This window comes from Doryrhamphus excisus, chromosome 18, assembly GCF_030265055.1.
Source record: "Doryrhamphus excisus isolate RoL2022-K1 chromosome 18, RoL_Dexc_1.0, whole genome shotgun sequence".
In the NCBI taxonomy this organism is placed as follows: Eukaryota; Metazoa; Chordata; class Actinopteri; order Syngnathiformes; family Syngnathidae; genus Doryrhamphus; species Doryrhamphus excisus.
The window spans coordinates 11933588-11957071 of NC_080483.1; the positions used below are offsets into that span (position 1 = coordinate 11933588).

Below are 23484 nucleotides of genomic sequence, written 5' to 3' on the forward strand. Positions count from 1 at the left end.
CCGTTTTGTATGCCACTTACACTCACCAGGTCGGGCACATATACAGTAGTCAGGCAATTATTCAACTTAAGTTACATATTTCATTACATTTTAGTTACATGTGTTAATTTATTATTAATTTTATCACTTGGCCAACACTTGTGAGACAATTTAACACATTAAAATGAAATAAGTACACAGTGCTGACCTCACACACGATAAAGACGTTATCCTGGTGGCTGAACTACATATCCCAGATTTCTACGGAAGCGGAAAATAACCGCCAGCAGCTTTGAAGTTAGCAAACTCATCCCGGACATGATTTTATTTAAACGTTAACTTTTAAGTAATCGCATCTAGTTTACTTTTATGTCTATTAAAGCGGATGTAAAAATCACAAACCATACATGAATATTGTCTCATGGGTATTTTTTGTTTGAAAGCCAAAGCCTAATTTGGGTTACTGCTTTATTGTGAAAGCGATTAGTAGAACCGGATGTGACGCCATTAACGTTTCTGCAAATGACTTAACAGAGACGTAAACGTTACTTTCATGTTTCTGTAAATATTTAGACGCTATAAAATGTCCAGCCAAGCGTCACAATGCAACGAACAATGACATTTGTAATCCTATGATCCCTCTCAGTCGACTCGATGCCAACAGGAAGTATTGTGGACCCAGGCGATAGTTGCTGTTGACTTTTGGAACCTTTCAGACCAGTTCTTCAAAAAGGTTGCCCGTGTAAGTCAATACACTTTTAATATGTGTTTATCTTTTCACAGTATCAGTCATTTAAAAAAAGCATTGTTGGCGTTGCCTTTGTTTTAATGTAATTGTGTCCATTGTAACTACATGAAGGACTAGCATGTGATACTGTATTCATTCATTGTCTGCCAGATAATATTCCAATAGACAATTTACTGTGAATTGATGTTTATATTGAATTTACTGTTACCGAGTTAGTTTCAAACCTGGTTTTTATTTTATATTTAGTGTGTTGTAGCTTTTGGCTGCATAGGCACCTTTAACATTTAAAAAAGTTAACATTTGTAATATATATATTAATATACATATATATTTAAAATAAAAACAATATTTAATATAATATATAATATTTAATAATATTTAAAATATGTTTAAATATATATCTATTTTCTAAAATATATATTTTCCAATCTTTTCAACAAACATGGATTTAGTAATGTTTTTTTGGCATAAGAATCCCTGATTACGTTTTTCACTTGGAACAACACATGATGCTGTCCCTGCTCATTAAAGGTCAATGACAATATAATACACACACATTTAAATTAATGAAAATATGTGGTTACAATGGGATCTAAATAAAAAATTGTCATACAATTAGCCTTAAAACACATTTGACAGAAGTAAATCGAGCAATGAAAGCCACTGCAAAAACAAAGCTTTTACTCAAAGGGAACTATGTCGTATAAGTCAAAAGTAAAGTTGTTTTATGATGTCAATGTACAATGTTCCGATAAAGCATAAGGAACACAATGCTATGTTTGCATCATATGTGTATGCAGTCAACTTTGTTGTGACAATACAGTAATCTACTACAACTTAGTGAATACACCCGTTTATGATAAATATCTGGAATGTTATGAGTGGTTGTACCAGCCTGTATGCATAAAACCTAAATTTTGTCTGTTCACATAATTTTTTTTTTGTGCAGCAATGCACTAGCATTTCTCCTTTTTCTATTTCCACGCCTCGTGACCCATTCAGTCTCGCCAGGTCAGCTCATTTTAACACAAAACACATCCAAACATGCATTGCTGTCGCACCTATTGACTCAAGCTGTAGCAACATAGGCAAGTGAAACCACTGTCAGGTCTGCCAAAGTTGCTGACTGTGTACTTTTTATATTACTGTTAAGAGTTGACATTTTTACCCTTTAACGGTTCATATTAGGAGCCCGATGGAGCGTTCTGCCAGCATGGGTCAGAAAGACTCTTCCACCATCCTGGTCTTCTCTCTCAACTGCTGGTCAGTGCGCACATATTTTGGTTTTGTTTTTGATTTGATTATAATTGTTTTTGCTTTTCTCAGGGGGGTGCGCTACATGAGCAAGCACTGCACCCAACGTTTCACCATGATTGCAGACATGCTGCTTAAAGAAGAGCACGACATCATTCTTCTGCAAGAGGTGTCATGATGGACGCATCTTATTTATTTATTTCCCTTCCCATCATATACATATAATTTCTTAAGACGACAAAAGGCGTTAATATCTGAATATATATAGTGTTACATACAGGTATCAGGCATGAAAAGACAAAAAAGTTGGTGGTTTTAACAAGTCACATCGTATTTATCTGCTTGACGTATTCTATTTAATTGGGTTTTATACAAATAAAATTTACAAATAAATTGGGCACAATATTTGTCAATTTTTTAAGAAATTCCATTTACTAAAAAATAGTACACAAGATTAGAAATTAATTGGATTGTGATATTCATCTATGTCATTTTTATCTACTTTTATTTTAATGTAGTTTAATTTAATAAAATATATTGCCATATTTTGACAAAAATTTTCTGACAAGGATACAGAATATATTATAAATATTTAATTTCATTGCATTTAATTAAATTTAATTAGAATTTATTCAACATGACTCGAATTGATTAGATTTTTTAAATTTCAATTATTTAAATTGTTTGCATTTTATTCACTTTAACTGAATTTAATTCATGTAATTCCATTTAATTTAATGCAGTTATTGGATCAAATTTTGGCCATTTAAATATTTTCTTATACACCACCAAATATAAGAACTAAAACCTGCCTGCTCCAAATATGAATAAGTTGCATTAATATTTTATTTATACAGGTATGGAGTGAAAAAGACTACCTCTTCCTGAGAAAGAAACTGTCCAGTAGCCACTCTCACTCTCATTACTTTAAAAGGTAAGGTGTTCCAATTCGAAATCCTCTGTCAAACGCCCTTATAATTCCTTGCTACAATGTCAAAAGGGGCCTCTAATGTGCTGGAGCACTTTGATCCAACAGCTAAATGTAACTGCCTGAAGGATTAACACAGAATTTGGCGTCTTAATTCTGTCTTGACCTGCATACCAAAGCACATGAGAATTTACAACCACTCCTTCTCTCATAATCTGTTTCACACATCTCACCAGAACCTCTGTAGAGTGATGTCTGTCTCCATGGAAACCAAACATTTAAGGTATTGAAGTGAAACATCTTCTCATGACTTCTCTCTCTTTCTCAACGAGCCAGCGGAGTCATTGGCAGCGGATTGGCCATTTTCTCCAAACACAGGATCCAAGACACACTCCTTTATCGCTACTCCTTGAATGGTTATCCATATATGGTAAGATAGGATGATTCGGCAATGAACAATGCACCAAGTCATCAGTGGTCATTTGCAGGCCCACCATGGCGACTGGTTCGGAGGGAAAGCCGTCGGCCTGGCCATCCTGAACATCGGCACTCTGACAGCAAACGTGTACTTGACTCACGTAGGTGGTGCCCGCCTTAAGCTCGCCTCCAACTGAGTGCTACGCTACGAGTTAACTGACAAACGAGTGTCATTGCAGCTGCATGCCGAGTACAGCCGTGAGAGGGATACTTATCTGCCTCACAGGGTGGTCCAAGCGTGGGAGCTGCAGCAGTTCGTCCGGTAATGTTGATAAGCAACTCCACACACACGTTGACCCAGATGTTTGTTGATAGCGCATTACTTTAGCCATCATTTAAGATGACAAATTGCAGTGGACCTTCTGAAGCCATAACCCAGAAGATTAAGGAGTTTAAAATATTTTTTTTCCCATAAGAAATGTAACCTACTACTAAATGTATTAAAGTGAGTTGTGAAGGACGGGATGAGAATCAGCACCTCCCTAGTGGAGGAGTTTAAGTACCTCTGGGTTTGTTAACAAGTTAGGGAAGATGGAACGCGATCAACATCACTGCTCCTCCATATTGACTATCGCTCAAAAGTTTGGGATAACTTGCAAATGTCTTTGTTTTCCAAAGAAAAACACATTTTTATGCATTTCACAAACAATTTTGTCCATTTCACAAACATTTTTATCCATTTCACAAACAATTAAAATTAATCAGATGATTTTCAAAGAGCAAGAATGTGAGTGTGAATGGTTGTTTGTCTATATGTGCCCTGTGATTGGCTGGCGACCAGTCCAGGGTGTACCCCACCTCTCGCCCGAAGACAGCTGGGATAGGCTCCAGCACCCTATCTCTTACCATGCTGTTAACTACTCCCTTCAGAGAGCAGCACAACCTGTGTCTAACAAGGACATAAAAACGATGCATGTCTGAGAGTGTGTAGTTTAAGACAAAAATGCCTCACAGGTCGTCACCTGGCAGCTGTACTAAATAGTACCCGTCAAACACCAGTGTCAGTACTTCATGGCAGGATTGCCAAGAAAAAGCCATATCTCAGACTGGCCAAAAAAAAATTTCCAAGTGATCCCAAACTTTTGAGCGGTAGTGTATTTGCCGGGTGTGTGGTCTGTAAAAGTAACCTGCCGGAGTCAAACATTGGCAGATGTGTCTGCAGTAGTTTTTATTAACGCCACAGGATGGCAGTACCCACAGTAGTATTCATGCTGGCAGTTTATTCCTTACACATTGAGTTTTAGAACTAATTCAAATTGAGTTAATCGACTGTTCTAAGTTAAAACCATTGAACTGATGTTTCTAGTCACACGTCAGCTAATGCAGACATGGTGATCCTGGGTGGCGACCTCAACATGCATCCCCAGGACCTTGGCACCCGGTTGCTGATGTCTTACACGGGACTCCGAGACGCTTATGCAGAGGCCGACCAGTTTGATGTAGGTGTCCCAATAAAATGTCAAGAGAGTTAGCCACTAAGACACAATGCTGGGGACGATCTTGTTTTTCAGGGATTTGAGAATGGTCTGACTCTGGTACTGGACAACGCTTTTGTTAGCAAGAAGATGGTGATTCCCTTTGAGAGGGGCATCAGGATTGACTACATCCTCTTCAAGGTGCCTGAAACATTGGTTTTATTTCATATCTCCTTCATTACACTAACAATTTTTATTTAATTTTCAGGGTTCTTCCCAAGCAGACATTCATTGTGCTTCCATGTGCACCACCAAAGGCTCCATTCCGGGACACCCCGTGCCGTACTCGGACCACGAGGCCCTGACTGCTGAGCTGAAACTTGACGCCCACGCCGCACCACAGGCTGGTGACGTTCAGTCCAAGAGTGGACATTTCTCAGGAGGTAAGTGATTTTTACATGCATTTTCTCCCAAGTATATATCACCACCGCTTTTACTCATGTCACCAGATGATGTCGCCAAGCTGGTGGACATTTTGACGGAGGCCCGCACCGAGGTCAAAGTGGGCATCCACTGCGCCGAGAGGATGCGCAAAACAGTCACCCGTATGGTGGCCATGGGCTTGGCTCTGCTCCTGCTGGAGCTGGCCATCGCGGCGGTGCCCTGGTTGGCGCTGGGGGTGGAGCAAGCCTTCCCGCACACTTCCTTCTACCTGCTGGCGGCGCTGTGCTTCGCCATCCTGCTTGGCACCTCGCTGCTTTACGTCTTCTACACCATGGAGCTCAAGTCCCTACAAGGCACCGAGGACCAGATGCGACTCGCCATGGGTGGCCTGCAGGAGAAGCTACGAGGGTATCCCGTGGCTCAGCCTGGCTGCACCCACAAGAAACCCCTGGAGGAGCTGGAGCCCAATGTCTTCTGTCCAGAGGACTAATTTGTGGAGGGATGCGGGGGTGGGGTGGCTTTTCAAATTCTATCAATCCACTGTCTTAATACACTCCGCTTACTCTTAGCCACAACCTTCATGCTGCAAGGCGACTACTTAACCACTGTTCAGCTTTGCACGGTACCAGTGACATGCAGTAAGGTTTATGGCAGATTTACACCAATTTATTGTCCAATCAGCAAGAATAATTACGTCACATTTAGATGTAGAAAGTCATGCACATAATGGATCAAAGTGGTTGTCGCATAATAATAATAATAATAATAATAATACACGTTTCTTGGTGGACAGCCTGGCAGGAGAGAGGAAGTTTGTTGACCATTTTTGCTTTTTGTACACCTAAAGGTGACACATGCAGCTGCAAGATGCTTCCTTACTGCCCCGTCTCATGATAGTGTCAATGCAATTTTTTTTCCAGACATCCAAGGACTCCAGTTTGCAGGGACCACATTCATTAGATCCTGGACAGCCACCAGGAAGCTGGATCGTGTACTTGAACATGCACCTAAAACATTTTAGCTTTGAAGGTCCAAAACATTTCCCTCATTGACCCCCACACTTGACTTACACAGGTTGTATACATTACTGACATTTGTTTATTAGAATATACTAGATATTTGTGTGTAATGCACATGAATCTATGAGATAAACCTCATAAAATTATGTATGTATGGCTGAGCCAAAACATTTTACATGAATGTAGGGCATTGATCATTCCAACTACTGAGTTTCATGCTTTTTGAAAGCCCCAATAAAGACTAATGATATGTGTTGGTCTTAAGTGTCACCGCTAGAGGGCAGTCATATCGCATTTATCAAAGCATGGGCTTAATCAAGTAGACGGATAGTGTAAAATTGTAAAAATGTAATGCGGGCATTTCAAGCATTCAGTGGAATAAAACTGCCCCATTTTGGGTTGAAATGACAATCTAAATCACTGCTGTGCCGCTTTTCTCCAGAAGGTGAAACCGGTAAACCAGGTGATTAAAAAAACGGGCAAAGTGCGTATTAGGGTGCGGTCAGTGTAAGGTGCGCCAGCCCCTGCCTTGCCTGCTGCTTCTCTCACCTGACGGAACTGGATCCCCGTTCCGAAATCCTCGGAACCAGCCGCAGTGGTGAGCGAGTCATGGCCCATCTGGAGCCTCTCAAATCGGCCCTCGCCATCAACGTGGACGACACATCACTGGCCCTACCCTCCACCCACCACCAGTACCGATCCGGGCAGCAGCGGGTTATGGAGCAGGTCCAGACCGTGCAGAGGACCCGGTCGAGGCATTCAAGCAGCAGGACTGGCTCCACCTCTTTGTCTCCTACTAGTAAGAACTTTACGGCTTTTTATATGGAAAGATTTCATAGTTGTATTGCATCTTGACTTTGATTTTATTGCACAATTATAAACAAGTTAGGTTGTAATGCAGGGCTTTACAGTTATAATTGAAAACAGGAAATATTCAAGTTAGGTTGTAATGCAGGGCTTTACAGTTATAATTGAAAAAACAGGAAATATTCAAGTTAGGTTGTAATGCAGGGTTTTACAGTGATATTTGAAAACAGGAAATATTCAAGTTAGGTTGTAATGCAGGACTTTACAGTTATAATTGAAAATGGGAAATATTCAAGTTAGGTTGTAATGCAGGGCTTTACAGTTATAATTGAAAAAACAGAAAATATTCAAGTTAGGTTGTAATGCAGGGCATTACAGTGATAAATGAAAACAGGAATTATTCACATATGTTGGAAATTATATATATATATATATATATATATATATATATATATATACACACACACACACACACATATATATATATATATATATATATATATATATATATATATATATATATACACACACACATATATATATATATATATATCATATATATGCATTAAATGCAATAACTCATTTTATCACAGCATTTATTAATTAAATATACATTTATTTAGAATATACAGTAAAATATATTCAACAAATGATGTGTTATATGCACAATAGTATTCATATTACAAACCTGAAATATGCATATGTTAAATAATATACAGCAGCCAGGGTTATTAAATTGTCTAGTATGCCATAACTGTAATGCACTGCAAAGACACAATGAAATAAAATCATCATGAAATGATGTATTGATAATATACCAATCACTTTATATAAACTTTATATATTCACTTAATTAGAGCTTCTGTCATTTTGAATGCACATGACCACCATGTATATGTTTAATACTTACAATACAGTTGTGCATATCATTAACTTTTGTGAGTATGATATATAATATTGCACAATGAGCTGGTAAATTTAGATAAGGTACATTGTGAGCCATTGTTATCTGCTACGTTCTTAATATTTCACTATTTTATAACCATACTGAGGTATCTGTCTCACCCATTTGACATTTGACAGCATAAAAATCTGAAAAGAATAATGTACTATATGTCAGACCAGATCATAGTCTAATTACTCCTTGGCGTATTGAAGTAAGAGCAGGTGGTTCCCAGAGGAGTGGCATCATAAAAATTATATCATATTGGCCACATAAAACCTTTAATATTAAGCTCCAGTATCAGGCTGTTGAGGGTGTTAAGTTCAAGGTTCATGTATGGTTTGTCAACATTTGGTACTTGTGTACATTACTCACATTTGGGATATTTATTTTAAAAATATATATATAATACAGAGCAGTTGTATACAGTAAATTGTTCTTGTCAGGCTTGTGTAATTAGGCAGCTGTCAACGATGAACCAACAGGTTTCTCTAATTGAGTAGTTTACGCCATGAACCTCCATGCAAGTCTTTTCAAAGCGCTACGTTTGAACCATTGTGGGGAACTGTGGGAATGAAAAGATAACAGTTTTGACTTCAAGGCAGTAAACGCCAATCTCTGTTTGGAAGTGATGACAGCTGATAAGCTGTTTGTTTTCTCCCTTACTTTCTCTACAGGCCCTTTGACTGATGTGTTTTACGATTCCAGCACCTCCAATGGAAACGCCTTCTTTGGGAATGGCTACTCAAAAACCGTTAGTACCTGTCATTTCTGTCCTGTGCTGTCCTAGGTGCTTGAAAACTGCAGATATGGAAGTGACTGACAATGTACAGTTGTCATTTTCCAGCCTTTTATTATGGCAATACGATGCTTTAAAGTAGTCAGTGTACATCTTGTATAGCAGGATAGATCGACCATCCACTGAAAACGAGTCAACACACAATTGTTATTGTCTAAAAAGCTGACATTGCTTTCATTCATTTCATTTCATTCATTTACTAATGCTTTTTATGGCTGCACGGCGGTTGAGTGGTTAGCGTGCAGACCTCACAGCTAGGAGACCCAGGTTCAATTCCACCCTCGGCCATCTATGTGTGGAGTTTGCATGTTCTCCCTGTGCATGTGTGGGTTTTCTCCGGGTACCCCGGTTTCCTCCCACATTCCAAAAACATGCTAGGCTAATTGGCGACTCCAAATTGTCCATAGGTATGAATGTGAGTGTGAATGGTTGTTTGTCTAAACGTGACCTGTGATTGGCTGGCGACCAGTCCAGGGTGTACCCCGCCTCTCGCCAGAAGACAGCTGGGATAGGCTCCAGCATCCCCGCGACCCTCGTAAGGATAAGCAGTAGAAAATGAATGAATGAATAATGCTTTTTATGGCTGCACAGTGATTGAGTGGTTAGCGCGCAGACCTCACAGCTAGGAGACCCGGGTTCAATCCCACTTTCGGCCATCTCTGTGTGGAGTTTTATGTTCTCCGGGTACTCCGGTTTCCTCCCACATTCCAAAAACATGCTAGGTTAATTGGCCACTCCAAATTGTCCATAGGTATGAATGTGAGTATGAGAATGGGATAGGCTCCAGCACCCCCCGCTACCCTCGTGAGGATAAGCGGTAGAAAATGAATGAATAATGCTTTTTATCTTTGCAGCTCTCTCAAGAAAAAAATATCAACCGCAAAGTCACCAACAACACAGCGAGCAGCACAGCCAAGAAGAAGAGCTCTTTAACCCATCGCTACGACCATGGCTACTCCCACGTCGGACCCGTGACCCTGGGCCTGGTTCCCGCCAACCACGATGAACCCGACCTTGGCCGGCAGCAGCAGCACTCTTTGCCCAAACGCTACAATCCTCCACAGAGACTCCTCTCCAACACCAACCGCAGCACCTTCAGGGCGGAGAGGACGACCAGTCAGCAATTCATCAGCAACAATCAGCAGTTTGTATGCAAGCAAGCCGAGACCAACAAAACCCAGTCAAAGCCTCTTGTCATGGAGAGTGTCACCAACAGCAAAGGGGATTCTGGGTAAGATTAAGGTCATATTAAGGTCATACTACTAACTACTCTACACTTATTCATGTATAATTGCTTATGGATATACATACAGGGGCTGCACGGCGGACTAGTGGTTAGCACACAGACCTCACAGCTAAGAGACCTGAGTTCAATCCCACCTTCGGCCATCTTTGTGTGGAGTTTGTATGTTCTCTGGGTACCGGTTTCCTCCCACATTCCAAAAACATGCTAGGTTAATTGGCGACTCCAAATTGTCCATAGGTATGAATGTGAGTGTGAATGGTTGTTTGTCTATATGTGCCCTGTGATTGGCTGGCCACCAGTCCAGGGTGTACCCCGCCTCTCGCCCGAAGACAGCTGGGATAGGCTCCAGCACCCCCGCGACCCTCGTGAGGATAAGCGGTAGAAAATGATTGAATGAATGAATATACATACATTCTACTTCCAGGTCGGGGAACAGTGGAATGGCCGACCTCACCATGAAGGAAGCTGTGGAGTTTCTCTCCAACGAGGATGACCGATACAAACACTGTGGGGTTGCTTACATCCAACACAACACCTTCATTGACGACAAAGCCAAGGAAGAGGTGACTTATCTGATTATTACACTGTCGAGATTACCACCGGGTTCAAAGGTCATGTTGCTTCATGCATGTTTGCTGTTAGACCCCTGGTCTAAGAACTTTTGACCGGTATGCTTGAAGTAGCTGAGGATGTTTACAAAATACAGATAGACTCGGGTTCAATTCCACTCTCGGCCATCTCTTTGTGGAGTTTGCATGTTCTCCCCATGCATGCGTGGGTTTTCTCCGGGTACTCCGGTTTCCTCCCACATTCCAAAAACATGCTAGGTTAATTGGCGACTCCAAATTGTCCATAGGTATGAATGTGAGTGTGAATGGTTGTTTGTCTATATGTGCCCTGTGATTGGCTGGCGACCAGTCCAGGGTGTACCCCGCCTCTTGCCTGAAGACAGCTGGGATAGACTCCAGCAACCCCAAACGACCAGGAAAATGAATGTTTTTTTATATAATGTTTGTTAAATTGGGCGGCACGGCGGACGAGTGGTTAGCGCACAGACCTCACAGCTAGGAGACCAGGGTTCAATTCCACCCTCGGCCATTTCTGTGTGGAGTTTGCATGTTCTTTTCTCCGGGTACTCCGGTTTCCTCCCACATTCCAAAAACATGCTAGGTTAATTGGCGACTCCAAATTGTCCATAGGTATGAATGTGAGTGTGAATGGTTGTTTGTCTATATGTGCCCTGTGATTGGCTGGCCACCAGACAGCTGGGATAGGCTCCAGCACCCCCAGAACCTTCGTGAAGATAAGCAGTAGAAATGAATGAATGAACATGCACTACTGATTGCTCAAGAAGGCACACTTTTATATTTTATATTTAAGTCCTGGAGTTCCTAGTCTACGGTGACTCCTCGCATTTATCCGATCCCTCAGGTGTTGAAGCTGAATGGAATAGCTCCTCTGGTGGCGCTCCTGCAAAGCCCCAGCCTGCGCCTCAATCAAGCGGCCTCGGCCGCCTTGCGCAATCTATCCTTTAAAAACAACAGCAACAAGGAGGAGATCCAACGCTGCGGAGGCATCGCGGCCGCCGTGGCTCTGCTCAGAGAAACCGACTCAGTGGAGATCCAGAAACAGCTGACAGGTACAAAGTACAACACGCATAATCCCCCTGTCAATCAAAAGCAAGTGTATTCTGCCAATATCAACATGGAGCTACTCTAGCGTATTAAATCGAAAAAACAACACAACATTCATTTTGAAGGCAAATCATTTTTCTCGCTCGTCAGGTCTTCTGTGGAATTTGTCGTCCACCAACAGCTTGAAGACGGACCTTCTTAAGACCACTTTGCCTGTCCTGATGGACCGCATCATCCTGCCTTACACCACAAGTTCAGAGCGGGCCGCCATCCACGGCCCTGACCACGAAACCTTCTTCCATGCCACAAGTTGTCTACGGTAAGAGCTTTTTCACTTGTTTTCTCCGAGGATGTCTTCCTCCACTGCTCCCCTCCAGATAAAATACTCTTATGTGCAGAGAATTAGGCCAGGAACGTGCCTCGTTCCAAATGATGTAGCGTGTTTTTATCACTTTACCTTACCGTATGTTCGTATTGTGACAGAAACCTCAGCAGCACAAAACAAAGCAACCGCCAGACTATGAGGAAGTGTCGCGGTTTGATCGACTCTCTGGTCGCTTACCTTGATGATTGTGTGGACGCTGGCAAACCGGAAGATAAGGTCAGTGTCTTTACGAATCCCGACACCGGACTAGAGCGTGCATGTGTTGCTAACACGCGTTTGGAAAACAGTCCGTAGAGAACTGCGTGTGCATCCTGCACAACCTAACCTTCCAGCTGCAGACCGAGGCGCCGGGATTGTTCAACCGCATCACAGCACTGGCCATGCCGGTTAGCAAGGGTGATGGTGAGGGCGACGCCGGTCCTATTGGCTGCTTCAGTCCACAGAGGCAAGGGTCAGAAAGCAAGGTAAGATAAGGTCGCATTAGAGTCAGTTATAATTAGCGCAAACTGTGCACGCTTATTGGACAGCCGAATTGGGGAAGTGTCGACACTGAGGTGCACCCACCAAGAAGTCAGAAGTGGTTGCAAAAGGTCACACGCGTCACACATCATCCATAGTCCGACGCCGCCCCGCATACAACAAAAGTTCCTCCTGCACGAAAAGTGCTACATAGTGTCACCATGCTCCCAAATCTGTACTGAGATGGTACGCATCCCCAAATTTTGCCTACACCTTCAAGTACAGCGGGTTTGGGATCGAAGCCTGATGGATGCTCACATTGCGAGCCTCAAACTCACCACTACCGTGCCAAGCGCTCGCCCTCAAATGCTGCACCAATGTAAAGCTTTTAAAAGCGTTATAACAGTCAGACATTTTTTTAGGCACGTTTTGCTTGGTCACAAAGACAGGAAGTCCTACACACGGCAGGCATTATTGTTCTGAATGCTGAGCGTTTTAAAGCACATATCGGCTGATACTGATCGGTGGTCGATTGATCGGAGCTCCTTCACGCTTTTACAACATTGGTTCAAATAAACTCAAAAATAATCTCAGCTATATTTGGAGCATTTTCTTAATCGATATGCATTATTTTGTTATTTTCTATGTCCAATAATAAGCCTCCTCCCCTTCTTTCTAGCAGTACTTCGACTTCCCTGTTGTGGAGGACCCCCATCCGAGTGGTGCAGGCTGGCTCATCCACTCCAAGACTCTGCAGACCTACTTGTTCTTGCTCCGCTCTAGTCAGCAAGAAGAAACCCAAGAAGCCTGCTCCGGAGCTCTGCAGAACCTCACCGCACATGAAGGCGTTGTGAGAATCACAAATAACATAAAATATGACATTTTTAAAGCTGTATTTTCATGCTTGCGTTGTGTGTTTAGGTGTCCAATGTCATGAGCCAGACCATTGTGCAGAAACTGGACGGCCTGCAGGCAGTCACCCCTCTTTTGAAGTCAGATAAAGTTAGTGTGCAGAGAAATGCAGTGGCTTTGGTACGCAACCTGTCCAAGAACGCAAACTTGCACAGCACCTTAGGTAAGAAAACTCATTACCCTAAATAGCCTGAAGTATAGTCTTTAGTTTAGTCTTTGATTGATGGGCCGTACTGTTGGCTCTTGATAGGGAAAGGTAATAACAACAACCCTTCACAAAGTACACATTGTTTAGGTAGTTTTTATGCAATCCAGTTAACTCATGAGTTAACTGTAATTAAACGATTGAATTGTAAATTATGAACTCTGAACTACGACTTGTGAACTGTGAATTATTATGAATTATTATGAATTGTTGTGAAATATTAAGAATTATTATGAATTATTGTGAATTATTATGAATTATTATGAATTATTATGAATTATTATGAATTATTATGAATTATTATGAATTATTATGAATTATTATGAATTATTTTATATTAATAATTATGAATTATTCAATGAATTAACTCATTCATTGAATGAGGGCTGCACGGCGGTCGAGTGGTTAGTGCGCAGACCTTACAGCTAGGAGACCAGGGTTCAATTCCACCCTCGGCTTCCGGTTTCCTCCCACATTCCAAAAACATGCTAGGTTAATTGGCGACTCCAAATTGTCCATAGGTATGAATATGAGTGTGAATGGTTGTTTGTCTATATGTGCCCTGTGATTGGCTGGCGACCAGTCCAGGGTGTACCGCACCTCTCGCCCAAAGACAGCTGGGATAGGCTCCAGCACCCCCCGTGACCCTCGTGAGGAAAAGCGGTAGAAAATGAATGGATGAATGAATGAGTTGAAGGCCCTGTGATTGGCTGGCCACCAGTCTCGCCTGAAGACAGCTGGGATAGGCTCCAGCACCCCCCGCGACCCTCGTGAGGAAAAGCGGTAGAAAATTAATGAATGAATGAATCTTTGTCATCCATCCAACCTTATCCCCTCAGCTCGGAAAGTGCTGCCCGAGCTGCTGAGCATCCTCCAGGCGGGCACCAGAGAAGGTAACGAATCGGACGACACGCTGGCCCTGGCGTGCCAGACGGCCAACTTTCTGCTCACGAAGGAACCCGAGAGAGGCAAGCACCTGTTGAACGGCAGTCTTATTAACTCGCTGCAGGAGCTCAGCCAAAACAGGCAAGTGGGACGATAAAAGGTATATTATATTATATTATATTATATTATATAATGTATGTATTCCATTCTGCTTCAACAGTATCTCACAATAGTGAGTACAACTTGCACATTTCAGCAAGCATTTTGTAGACTAAAGAAACTCCTCAGTTCCGGCAGCACTCATACAGCCCCAAATAGTAAATCTTTCCTGCTATACAAGCTTTACACTGACTATTCTAATTTACATATAAGGTAACAATAGTATTGTCCTATGAGAAGCTAAACAATAATACAAATTATTGCTGAAATGTGAGTGGTGTTCTCTATTCTGTTTAATCCTCCAACCGCTTCTCCTCCATAGATATTTCCCCAAGACTAGCAAGGCGGCATCGCTGTTTCTGTACCACCTGTGGTGTGATAAAGACATCCAGAACCTCCTAAAGAAGGTGAGTTTACGCCTCTCTCTGGTATTTGTGAGAAAACAGCTCCCAGGATTAAGTTTACTAAGCCGAGGAATGCCGCAGCTCAGGTTCGAGGAGGCGTTCATCGTTCCTTCTCGCCGCAGACAAACGCCTAAGATGTTGTGCCGCGCTGATTTGTCTTGTGACTGTTTGTCCCCCGCAGCAAGGAATGAACAAGTCGGCGTTCGTGAACGACATCACAACGGCGGCGCATAAGGCGGCTTACGTCGTCAACTAGGGCACATCCCGGGCATCCTGTCTCATTTCAGCTACAACTTGACAGCGTGTCCCTTGTCCAAATTCTTGGAAAATATTTTTATTTCCCACGGTTGTTTTGAAAAGAAAGTGTCAATAAAGTTTTATTACGGGGAAACATACTGTGTCAGTCACAGCTCAATTTACAGTCTGATGGCTGCAGGCTATACTTGCAGATACAAACATGTCTTTCCACTCCGCCCTTCGCTGGGATTTTAACCTCCTTGACCTTTGCTTGGTTTTGAGGCAACTCCAGAGGCTCATGGAGGATGTTACAATTTTACCAGGATGTATTTCTATAAAAATGCAATCATTGTGAACGTTCGTGACGGTAAAATAGAGCAGACAATAACATCAGATTAGCGCTCATTGAATGTAACTGTAATGTAATGACGTCATTAGGGAGTGTCAACAATTCCCATGTCCAAAAAAAACACAAAGACAAATAGAGATAAAGCAATTTAGGTGTTGTGTTCAGGTGCGAAATAACAATCATCACTTCACTTTCTTGTATTGGACACTTTCACTGGTGCATGAATGACACGTTAGGTGGTGACTCTCAGCTCCAGTCTCAGGATTCCGGGGCGGCTGTAGTTACTTCCTCAGGCCACGCTTGGTCCTGCTGCCCTTTGAGCTGAGAATGAAAGTGAAAGGTCAGGAAGAGGTCGTCAAAGCTGCCAAAAAGCCATAAAATGTTACAAGAAAACTAAGTAATAGTAATTTAACCCAGATGGGATCATGTTGCACTTAAGACCATTCAGCTGTCATACCCCGTTGAGACCACCTCATCGCAGAATCCCAAAGCCCCAATGGTTGCTTCCTCACAAACCCACTTAAAACCCAGGTGGCCCACTTTAGGAGGTGGCCATAGTTGCTAATGATTCTCAAAAGTGGGCTTACATTTTCTGATGATCGCTGACACGGTTCCTCAGCACCGTCACCTGTGAACAGACGCATTTAAGTCACTTTCATGCTAAGCAGCATGCCAATTTATTAGGTACAAACAAGTCCAACTATTAAGTACAAAATACCACCAGTGAATTCATTAGGAGGGAATCAGGCATATTTATTAGGTACAAATGACAACAGTTTTGAGAGTGCATAGTTTATTAAGGTGAATATGCAGCAGTTATGAACATAATATGGAAAATTTGCCACTTTATTATGAAGCGCATGCAGCAAAGAGGTCAATTTATTCAGTAGAAAAGTTAATGGAATGTAAAAACATCAGATTAGTCCATTTATTAGGGTGAAAATGCTGCAAACTTTCTGACAATTTAATTTTATTGGGAGCACAATGCAGCAAAATGGTCAGTTTATTAAATACAAAAAAACAGCAGATTAAGGTGAAAAAAAAATAAAATTAGGAAATAATTATATAAAATAAAAAAATAATTAAATATAATTAGGAACAAAATTCTGTTTTTTTTCCAGGACACAATGCTTTTGTTTATTATATTGTTTACTGCAAACTAGTCAGTTCATATTCCCTGCTTTTCATTCCTGGACAATGGCTACTTATTTACGACAGGCTGCCGTAAAGCAGGTGCAGTTTAAACGTGGAGGTTTTGAGAGTGCTCTGTAGGTCGGTGTTGGCTTTAACCAATGCCCACCTGTTTGTTCAAGTACGCTAATAACATCAGAGCCCGGAAGTCACTCCTCACTCTCATTTAACTTGTTTGGAGGACGCACCACGAAATAACTTCACTTGCAAACAACTGCAAAGCACGCATCACTTTGTGGAAACGGACCGCAACGACAGTAGAGTCGACTACCGACACGCAGACAGACTGTGGACAAGGTAAGTGGCATTAAGCACTATGCTACTTTAATGTACATGCCACACCACGAGTGCTGATTAAATTCGCAACCGTACGGAATGTAGCAAATGAGTCCCTATTTTACAGAGAAATTGAATAGAAAATACTTTATGGGATTCCACTGTTGTGACCGCCATCTTTGAAGTCTTATTCAGTGCGCGCATGACATGTGTGGTCTTCTTCGCTTTTCTTTGTATGTGGCAGCATTACAGCACCACACGCAGGTTGGCGTGTGTACTACACTGTACGTTTTATAAAGGGCAGCTACACACGATAATCCGCACAGAAAGCTATTTTAAGAGTCTATTTTAATTTTTTTCAACAATTTAGTCCCACTTAGCTTGTACGCGGGCAGGCCTATATAAAGAATCTCTTTGAAACAGACCGTTCAGAGCCATCCCAAAGTTCACTTAAAAATGCGCAAACGTCATTATCTGAAACTATTACATCATTTAACATGAGAATACAACATTCCAACTACATTTATAGGTCAGAATAATTTATTCCCTTTTAAATAATAGGGCCCCTTTAAGTGTTCACATGGGGGCGCCTTGACTATGTACAAAATGCATTTAATTTAGTACCAAATGTAATGATTTGTTGGTAAGATGGCAATCTATGGTAATGGTAATGGTTTAATTTCATTTGAACATGCATCAGATTACAATTGAGTGCATCACATAATCAGTTCACAGTTCCACATGTCCAAAAGGAGTAGGAAGAAGCAAAGCTTATTAAATCCTACCCCTCCATCTGGTACTTTTACAATCAGTAACTGTTACATTTGTTCACTTCCTGCTTTCCTAATATGGTTAAAGGTTATTTTTATTAAATTTTTTTATTTATTTAATTTTTTTGTCACGTGCCGAAGTACGAGGTGATATGACCATACCTATTTAGCGTCAAAATAGGTATTTCCCATGAAATACATGTTTTCTTGCGCTTCCTGCTTTCTTAATATAGTTTAAGTTTTTTTAATTGTTTTTATTTAGTTTTATTTTTTATTTTATTATTAATCTATGAAACTGATTGTGAGATGACACACATGGAACTGACCTCATACTTCTGCTTCATGTACTTGTACTGAAGTTCAAACTTCTCTGCCTCCAGTTGGCGCATCCAGTCTGACAGCTCCTTGACTTTTTGCCTGTTTTATTGATTGATTGATTGATTAATTGATTGATACAGGCCATGAATGGATAGACTAGATTAAGTAACGTCACCTGAGTTGGTCCTCCCTCAGGTGATCGATGTTCAGCTCCTTGCGCCGCTCATTCAGGATCTTCCTCTTCTTCTCCCGCTCAGTTTGTCTTTTCGGCCCGGTCTGTGTCTGCGCCAGGATGGGAATAACGTTTCATTTTGGCTTTAGTGATGCTGGTGTACCTAATGAAGAGACCATTGAGGTGACGTGTTTTTTACCTTATAACCAGTGAAGCTCAAGTTGCTCAGGATCAGCTTCTTCCTGGCGTCGTCGTCTGCTTTCTTCTTAGCCTCTTCCTCCTCTTTCCTGGCTTTCTCCTCCTGCCGGGAAAAGATATTATTAATATCAATATTTGGATCCGCAATTTTTTTAATGTGTGTATAATTGCGGCATGAAGGTCGTAGGTCAAATGTTCAAAAACAAGACTGAATAGAGTAGAACTAGATTTTAAGCGAAAACCGTGACGTAGATCGTTACCGCCAGTTTGTTCTGTCTTTCTTTTTCCCTCTCGGCTCTGATCTTCATCTGCTCTGCTCTCTCGGACCTGCGCTTCTCCTGACGTCGGAAAAAGAGACAATAATAAATGTCGCTTTTTGATGATGGCATTTTCTCGTTGCCGTGAACGCACAATGCGGTCGGTGAGGCTGAGGAGTTCCTCTTCCTCCTTTTTGCGCTTCTCAAAGTGATCCTCGATTAGCGTTTGGAGTTCCGTCAGGTCCTTCTCCATGCGTTTTCGGTGGATGTCCTCAAGACCCACCACAAAGACTTAGATGGTTAGATGTCAAAATTCAGACGTAAACCTGTGCAACTTACATCAAAGTCCACTTTTTCTCCATCTGGAATTTTGGGAGCAGCCAAGTTGGGAACAAAAGCATGCCTGAAGGAAATAAACCACCCCTTAACAATCTCTTCATGTGATTTATGCTTTACTTAAAAGGATTTGTTTATTACTTTGACTTCCTCTTGGCATCTTCTGCACATCCATGTCATGAAAAAAAAGCAAAATGTCAACAAGCCACTTAATGTACAAGCATGACTGCTTTCACAAGTCATCCATACCTCCATCATGATCTTCCCCAGCATCTGTTGAAAGGCAGAGATGTCACAAAACACTTTTAAACCTTCATATTTAGGATTGAATATACTATACATCACAATATTAAGTCCACCTGTGCAATGCCAGGTGGTATACATTGTTATTAGACTGTGCCGGTGTACCTAAAATAGGTAGTTTACTTGTGGGGGAAAAAAAGACAAGTTTTTCCAGTTGGTCAGGTTGAAAGGGAACAGCTGAAAGTGGATGAGTGACAGCCAACAACAGGGAAGATTTGAAACAGTTAAATGTTCATGTGGTGTCATGTGACAAAGACGTATGACACAGTCAATGCTACTTATATGCACAGAAAAACTGACACTTTTGACACAATTTTAATTAATAATTTAATTATAATTTATAATTATTTTAATTAATTAATTTAATGTAATTATTTTTTATTTTAATTTTATTTTTTTATTTTAATTAATTTTTTTATTTTAATTAATTTTAATGATTCTTACACATTTTTTTAATGCATGTTTTCTCCAGGTACTCCGGTTTCCTCCCACATTCCAAAAACATGCTAGGTTAATTGGCGACTCCAAATTGTCCATAGGTATGAATGTGAGTGTGAATGGTTGTTTGTCTATATGTGCCCTGTGATTGGCTGGCGACCAGTCCAGGGTGTACGCCGCCTCTTGCCCGAAGTCTGCTGGGATAGGCTCCAGCAAAGCCCAGTGACTCTAGTAAGGATAAGCGGCATAGAGATAGATGGAAAATCTAAAAGCATAATGACAAATTAAATAAAATACATAGTGAATATTGTTATGGCACATACAATTGGTATTTAAAAATTCTAATTCTAATAAATTGCAGAAGGTCTTGTGAGCACCTTATCTTTCATAAAGATCTGTTGTCCTCAAGCATAAACCTTGAAACCTGACATTTTTCTTTTTTTTTTTACGACTAGAGCATGTTTATGACAGCAGTAGCGATGACATGCTGGTAAACGTGTGTTAGCCATCAAATGACTTCAAGCTGGAATGGAAGAAACTACCTTCTACCTCCTCCTCATCTATCTCCTCCTCCTCTGCTTCTTCATCCTCTTCTGTGCAAAGCAAGCATGAAGAGTTAGCAGGCAAACATAGCAACATAGACATAGGTTCATTGCACCGAGCATCACAACAGGGGCATTTATCACTACTGTATAAAGTGGTGTGAAAAAGTGTTTGTCACTCTTGTTTGAGATCATTAAACAAACGTACAACATAACTGATCACAAATGCAGCTTTTGAATTAAACTTTTTATTATTACGGGAGAAAAAACCCAAGTCTTCCAGCAAAACAGCCCCAGACCATCATACCACCACCACCATATTCTACTGTTGCATGATGTTCTTTTTCTGAAATGGGACATTCCTTTTGGATATTTTTTTCTCCCTTAATAGTAAATTCCATTCATTCATTCATTTTCTACCGCTTATCCTCACTAGGGTCGCCAGCCAATCACAGGGCACATATAGACAAACAACCATTCACACTCACATTCATACCTATGGACAATTTGGAGTCGCCAATTAACCTAGCATGTTTTTGGAATGTGGGAGGAAACCGGAGTACCCGGAAACAAAACCCACGCATGCACCGTGCAGCCCAAGTTCCATTCATAGTACTTTTAATTTAAAAACTGCATTTTGTGTTGTCTTTGACTAATATTTCAATCAAACAAAAGAAATCAGGAACGGGACAAACACTTTTTCACACCACCGTACATAGCGTGCCTTTCCAAAATAAATGTCCACCTTCACTGCAAGACTGAACAGAGGACAAAGGGCAACATGGCGCCCAGGCAGCTGCTGCTATACAGTGGCAACAGAACGCCAAAAATACAAAAGACTACAGGGAAGCCAGCAGCTTAGCACACAGTGTGTTAAGTATCAGGCTTAAGTGTGTAAAGCAGCACATAAAGTGGCAGAGAAAACACAAGCAGCCTCCTAAAGCTGACTTACTTCATACACTGGAACCTCCAAAGTCAAACACCCATTAAGGAAACATTTTGGATGGAAAATATTTCTTAAAGTTCATTCAGCAGTTTTTAAAATACTTCCGCAATGGACTAGTAGTCAAGACGAGCTATTGAGGAAATGTGTGATGACAGCCATAGAGAAAAAAAAGGCAGTATTGCCAAATTAGAAAGCGATAAACACCCCTCTGACCTATAATGACAGTTGTTTATATTTTATTCTTACTATTGTTTGGAGTCATTTTTCCACTTGTATTAGACAAGTAATGCTAAAATGTTTCTTAAAATAGGCGGGCAAAAATGTGATACAATTGTATTGTATAAAGTATTTATATGCAGTCTAGAATTTATATAATTATATATAGTGTGACCTAAATGATGTAAAAATTTTTTTGTGTATATATATAATATTTTATTATATTATAATTTTATTTTAATTATTTTTTTATTTATTTTTTAGAATTATATTATATTTATTATATATATATATATATAATAAATATAATTTATATTATATATATATATATATATATATATATATATACAAAAAATAAATAAATAATATTATACAGTATACTTTAAGTGTATGAATAATAAAGAATAATCAATAAAATGCAATTAAATAAAAATAGATTTTTATGCACACATATTCAACCCAATTAAATTGAAAACGTTCCATAAAAATATAATGTAACGCTAATTACCAAAGACATTATATTTCCAAATATGATTTTAAGGTTCCATTGCACTTCAACATGTTTCCTACATTAGCAGGCCAGTTTAAATGTATAATTTCTATAACATGCAGCATCATTTTTCAAAGAAATCATCTTTTCCATTTACTATGTGCAGCAGCTGCGTGTCGTCGGGTTGACCGAGCAGACAAACGGACTTACGGTGTTCCCTGCAACAAAACCACAAGCAAAAGAAACTGTTAGTTGCTCATCTCGCCACCTTTTGTAGCATGACTCTACCGAGTCGATACTCACTCATAAGTGTCCTCCTCGTTGTCTGACATGTCTGAAGATGAATCACCTTTAAAAGGTTCACCTGGTGAGCGAAAAAAGATGGCGTTTTGAATGATTTCATGTTTAAAAAGGAGTATGCACACTCACCCAGGCGCTGTTGTGAGGAGTGGGGAAAAGGTCTACACTGTCCTCCAAGTCTATGCAGACCCCCTTGTAAGCTTTTAAACCCACTAGTAGATCACATGGCGGCAGCCTGGCAGTGGATACAATGGCGGCCGGCACATACCTGCAAACAGATGGCAACTGGGCATTAAAACATGCATTCTCTGTGGACTTGCTTTGCCTATTTTTACTCTGCAAAAACCTGGATACAGAAAGGGATCCAAAGGGAGGAGGAGGAGGAGGAGGGGAGGGATTAGGCTAACAAAGTGATCCATGTAAACCTACTCCAGTGGATGCAGCCATTCTCGGAGGCTTCGCCAGAGATCCTTTTGATTTGCAAGAAGACATTTATTGTGGCATTCAGTGCTGAACGAGTGCCACCGTTATATAACACGCACTAACTTGGGACGATGATTCAACTGTTGTCACCCGAAAGACACACTTCCCTTACTTCATCATCTTAGTATCTTGACCTGCTATTATCAATAACTTTTATGACTATGTAAGCCAGGGGTGGACATACTATGGTGTGCGGGCCATAAACGGATGCAGAGATTTTTTAATGAATGCAATTCTAAACAATAACATTTAACGTACAAATGCACATAATGTAAAACAATAAACATAAATGCTATGTGTAGTCGCTATCAAAACTGTCATTTTTTTCCAATGAAGCTTGGTTTCATAGTTGTTTTGTGAACATATACAATGATTTTAATTAAATGAATTGCACCTTAAACATGTGCATTTATGCAGCCTTTTTTTAAAAGTTACTTGCATTGTACCCGTTCATTAAAAAGTAGGTCAAAGTGAGCACTCACTTTGCTGTGAAATTAGACTGAGCAACAAAATAATATCATGTCTGAAATACGTTAATGTCATTAAGTTTGCTATTTTTC

General features: G+C 40.6%; 4 protein-coding genes across 7 annotated transcripts in view; 3 read left to right on the forward strand and 1 right to left on the reverse strand.

The window, feature by feature from the left end:
* The first annotated feature begins 486 nt into the window (after window positions 1–486).
* Window positions 487–6515, forward strand: smpd2b (sphingomyelin phosphodiesterase 2b). Its single transcript, XM_058055579.1, has 11 exons — window positions 487–721; window positions 1916–1990; window positions 2054–2150; window positions 2839–2915; window positions 3246–3339; window positions 3398–3487; window positions 3566–3648; window positions 4693–4825; window positions 4898–5002; window positions 5070–5244; window positions 5311–6515. Exons 2-11 carry the CDS (start codon window positions 1923–1925, stop codon window positions 5733–5735), a joined length of 1347 nt encoding a protein of 448 aa, XP_057911562.1. The 5' UTR covers window positions 487–721; window positions 1916–1922; the 3' UTR covers window positions 5736–6515.
* Window positions 6516–6659: 144 nt separating this feature from the next.
* pkp1b (plakophilin 1b) lies at window positions 6660–15508 on the forward strand. Of its 3 annotated transcripts, none has more exons than XM_058055575.1 (13): window positions 6660–7063; window positions 8692–8768; window positions 9668–10044; window positions 10484–10622; window positions 11491–11698; window positions 11844–12012; window positions 12177–12294; window positions 12366–12542; window positions 13217–13387; window positions 13459–13612; window positions 14494–14680; window positions 15021–15105; window positions 15284–15508. In XM_058055575.1, the coding sequence occupies exons 1-13, from the start codon at window positions 6874–6876 to the stop codon at window positions 15356–15358; spliced, it is 2127 nt and encodes a 708-aa protein (XP_057911558.1). In that variant the 5' UTR covers window positions 6660–6873; the 3' UTR covers window positions 15359–15508. The 3 variants fall into 3 exon arrangements, with proteins under 3 accessions (XP_057911558.1, XP_057911559.1, XP_057911560.1); XM_058055576.1 differs by having other exon boundaries at window positions 13220–13387; XM_058055577.1 differs by lacking the exon at window positions 12366–12542 and having other exon boundaries at window positions 13220–13387.
* On the reverse strand, window positions 15347–22338 carry LOC131106481 (troponin T, cardiac muscle isoforms-like). Of its 2 annotated transcripts, none has more exons than XM_058055580.1 (11): window positions 20490–20740; window positions 19456–19479; window positions 19348–19369; window positions 19210–19273; window positions 19025–19141; window positions 18874–18951; window positions 18615–18716; window positions 18419–18525; window positions 18252–18342; window positions 16276–16316; window positions 15347–16009 (listed from the first exon to the last, which is right to left on the reverse strand). In XM_058055580.1, the coding sequence occupies exons 1-11, from the start codon at window positions 20590–20592 to the stop codon at window positions 15970–15972; spliced, it is 789 nt and encodes a 262-aa protein (XP_057911563.1). In that variant the 5' UTR covers window positions 20593–20740; the 3' UTR covers window positions 15347–15969. The 2 variants fall into 2 exon arrangements, with proteins under 2 accessions (XP_057911563.1, XP_057911564.1); XM_058055581.1 differs by lacking the exon at window positions 20490–20740 and adding an exon at window positions 22299–22338 and having other exon boundaries at window positions 15354–16009.
* The window catches only part of nav1b (neuron navigator 1b), a 74056-nt gene continuing 67504 nt past the window's right edge, over window positions 16933–23484 (forward strand). The window contains exon 1 of the mRNA XM_058055573.1: window positions 16933–17176. The gene's annotated coding sequence lies outside the window, so the exon portion shown is untranslated. The remainder of the gene's footprint in view (window positions 17177–23484) is intronic.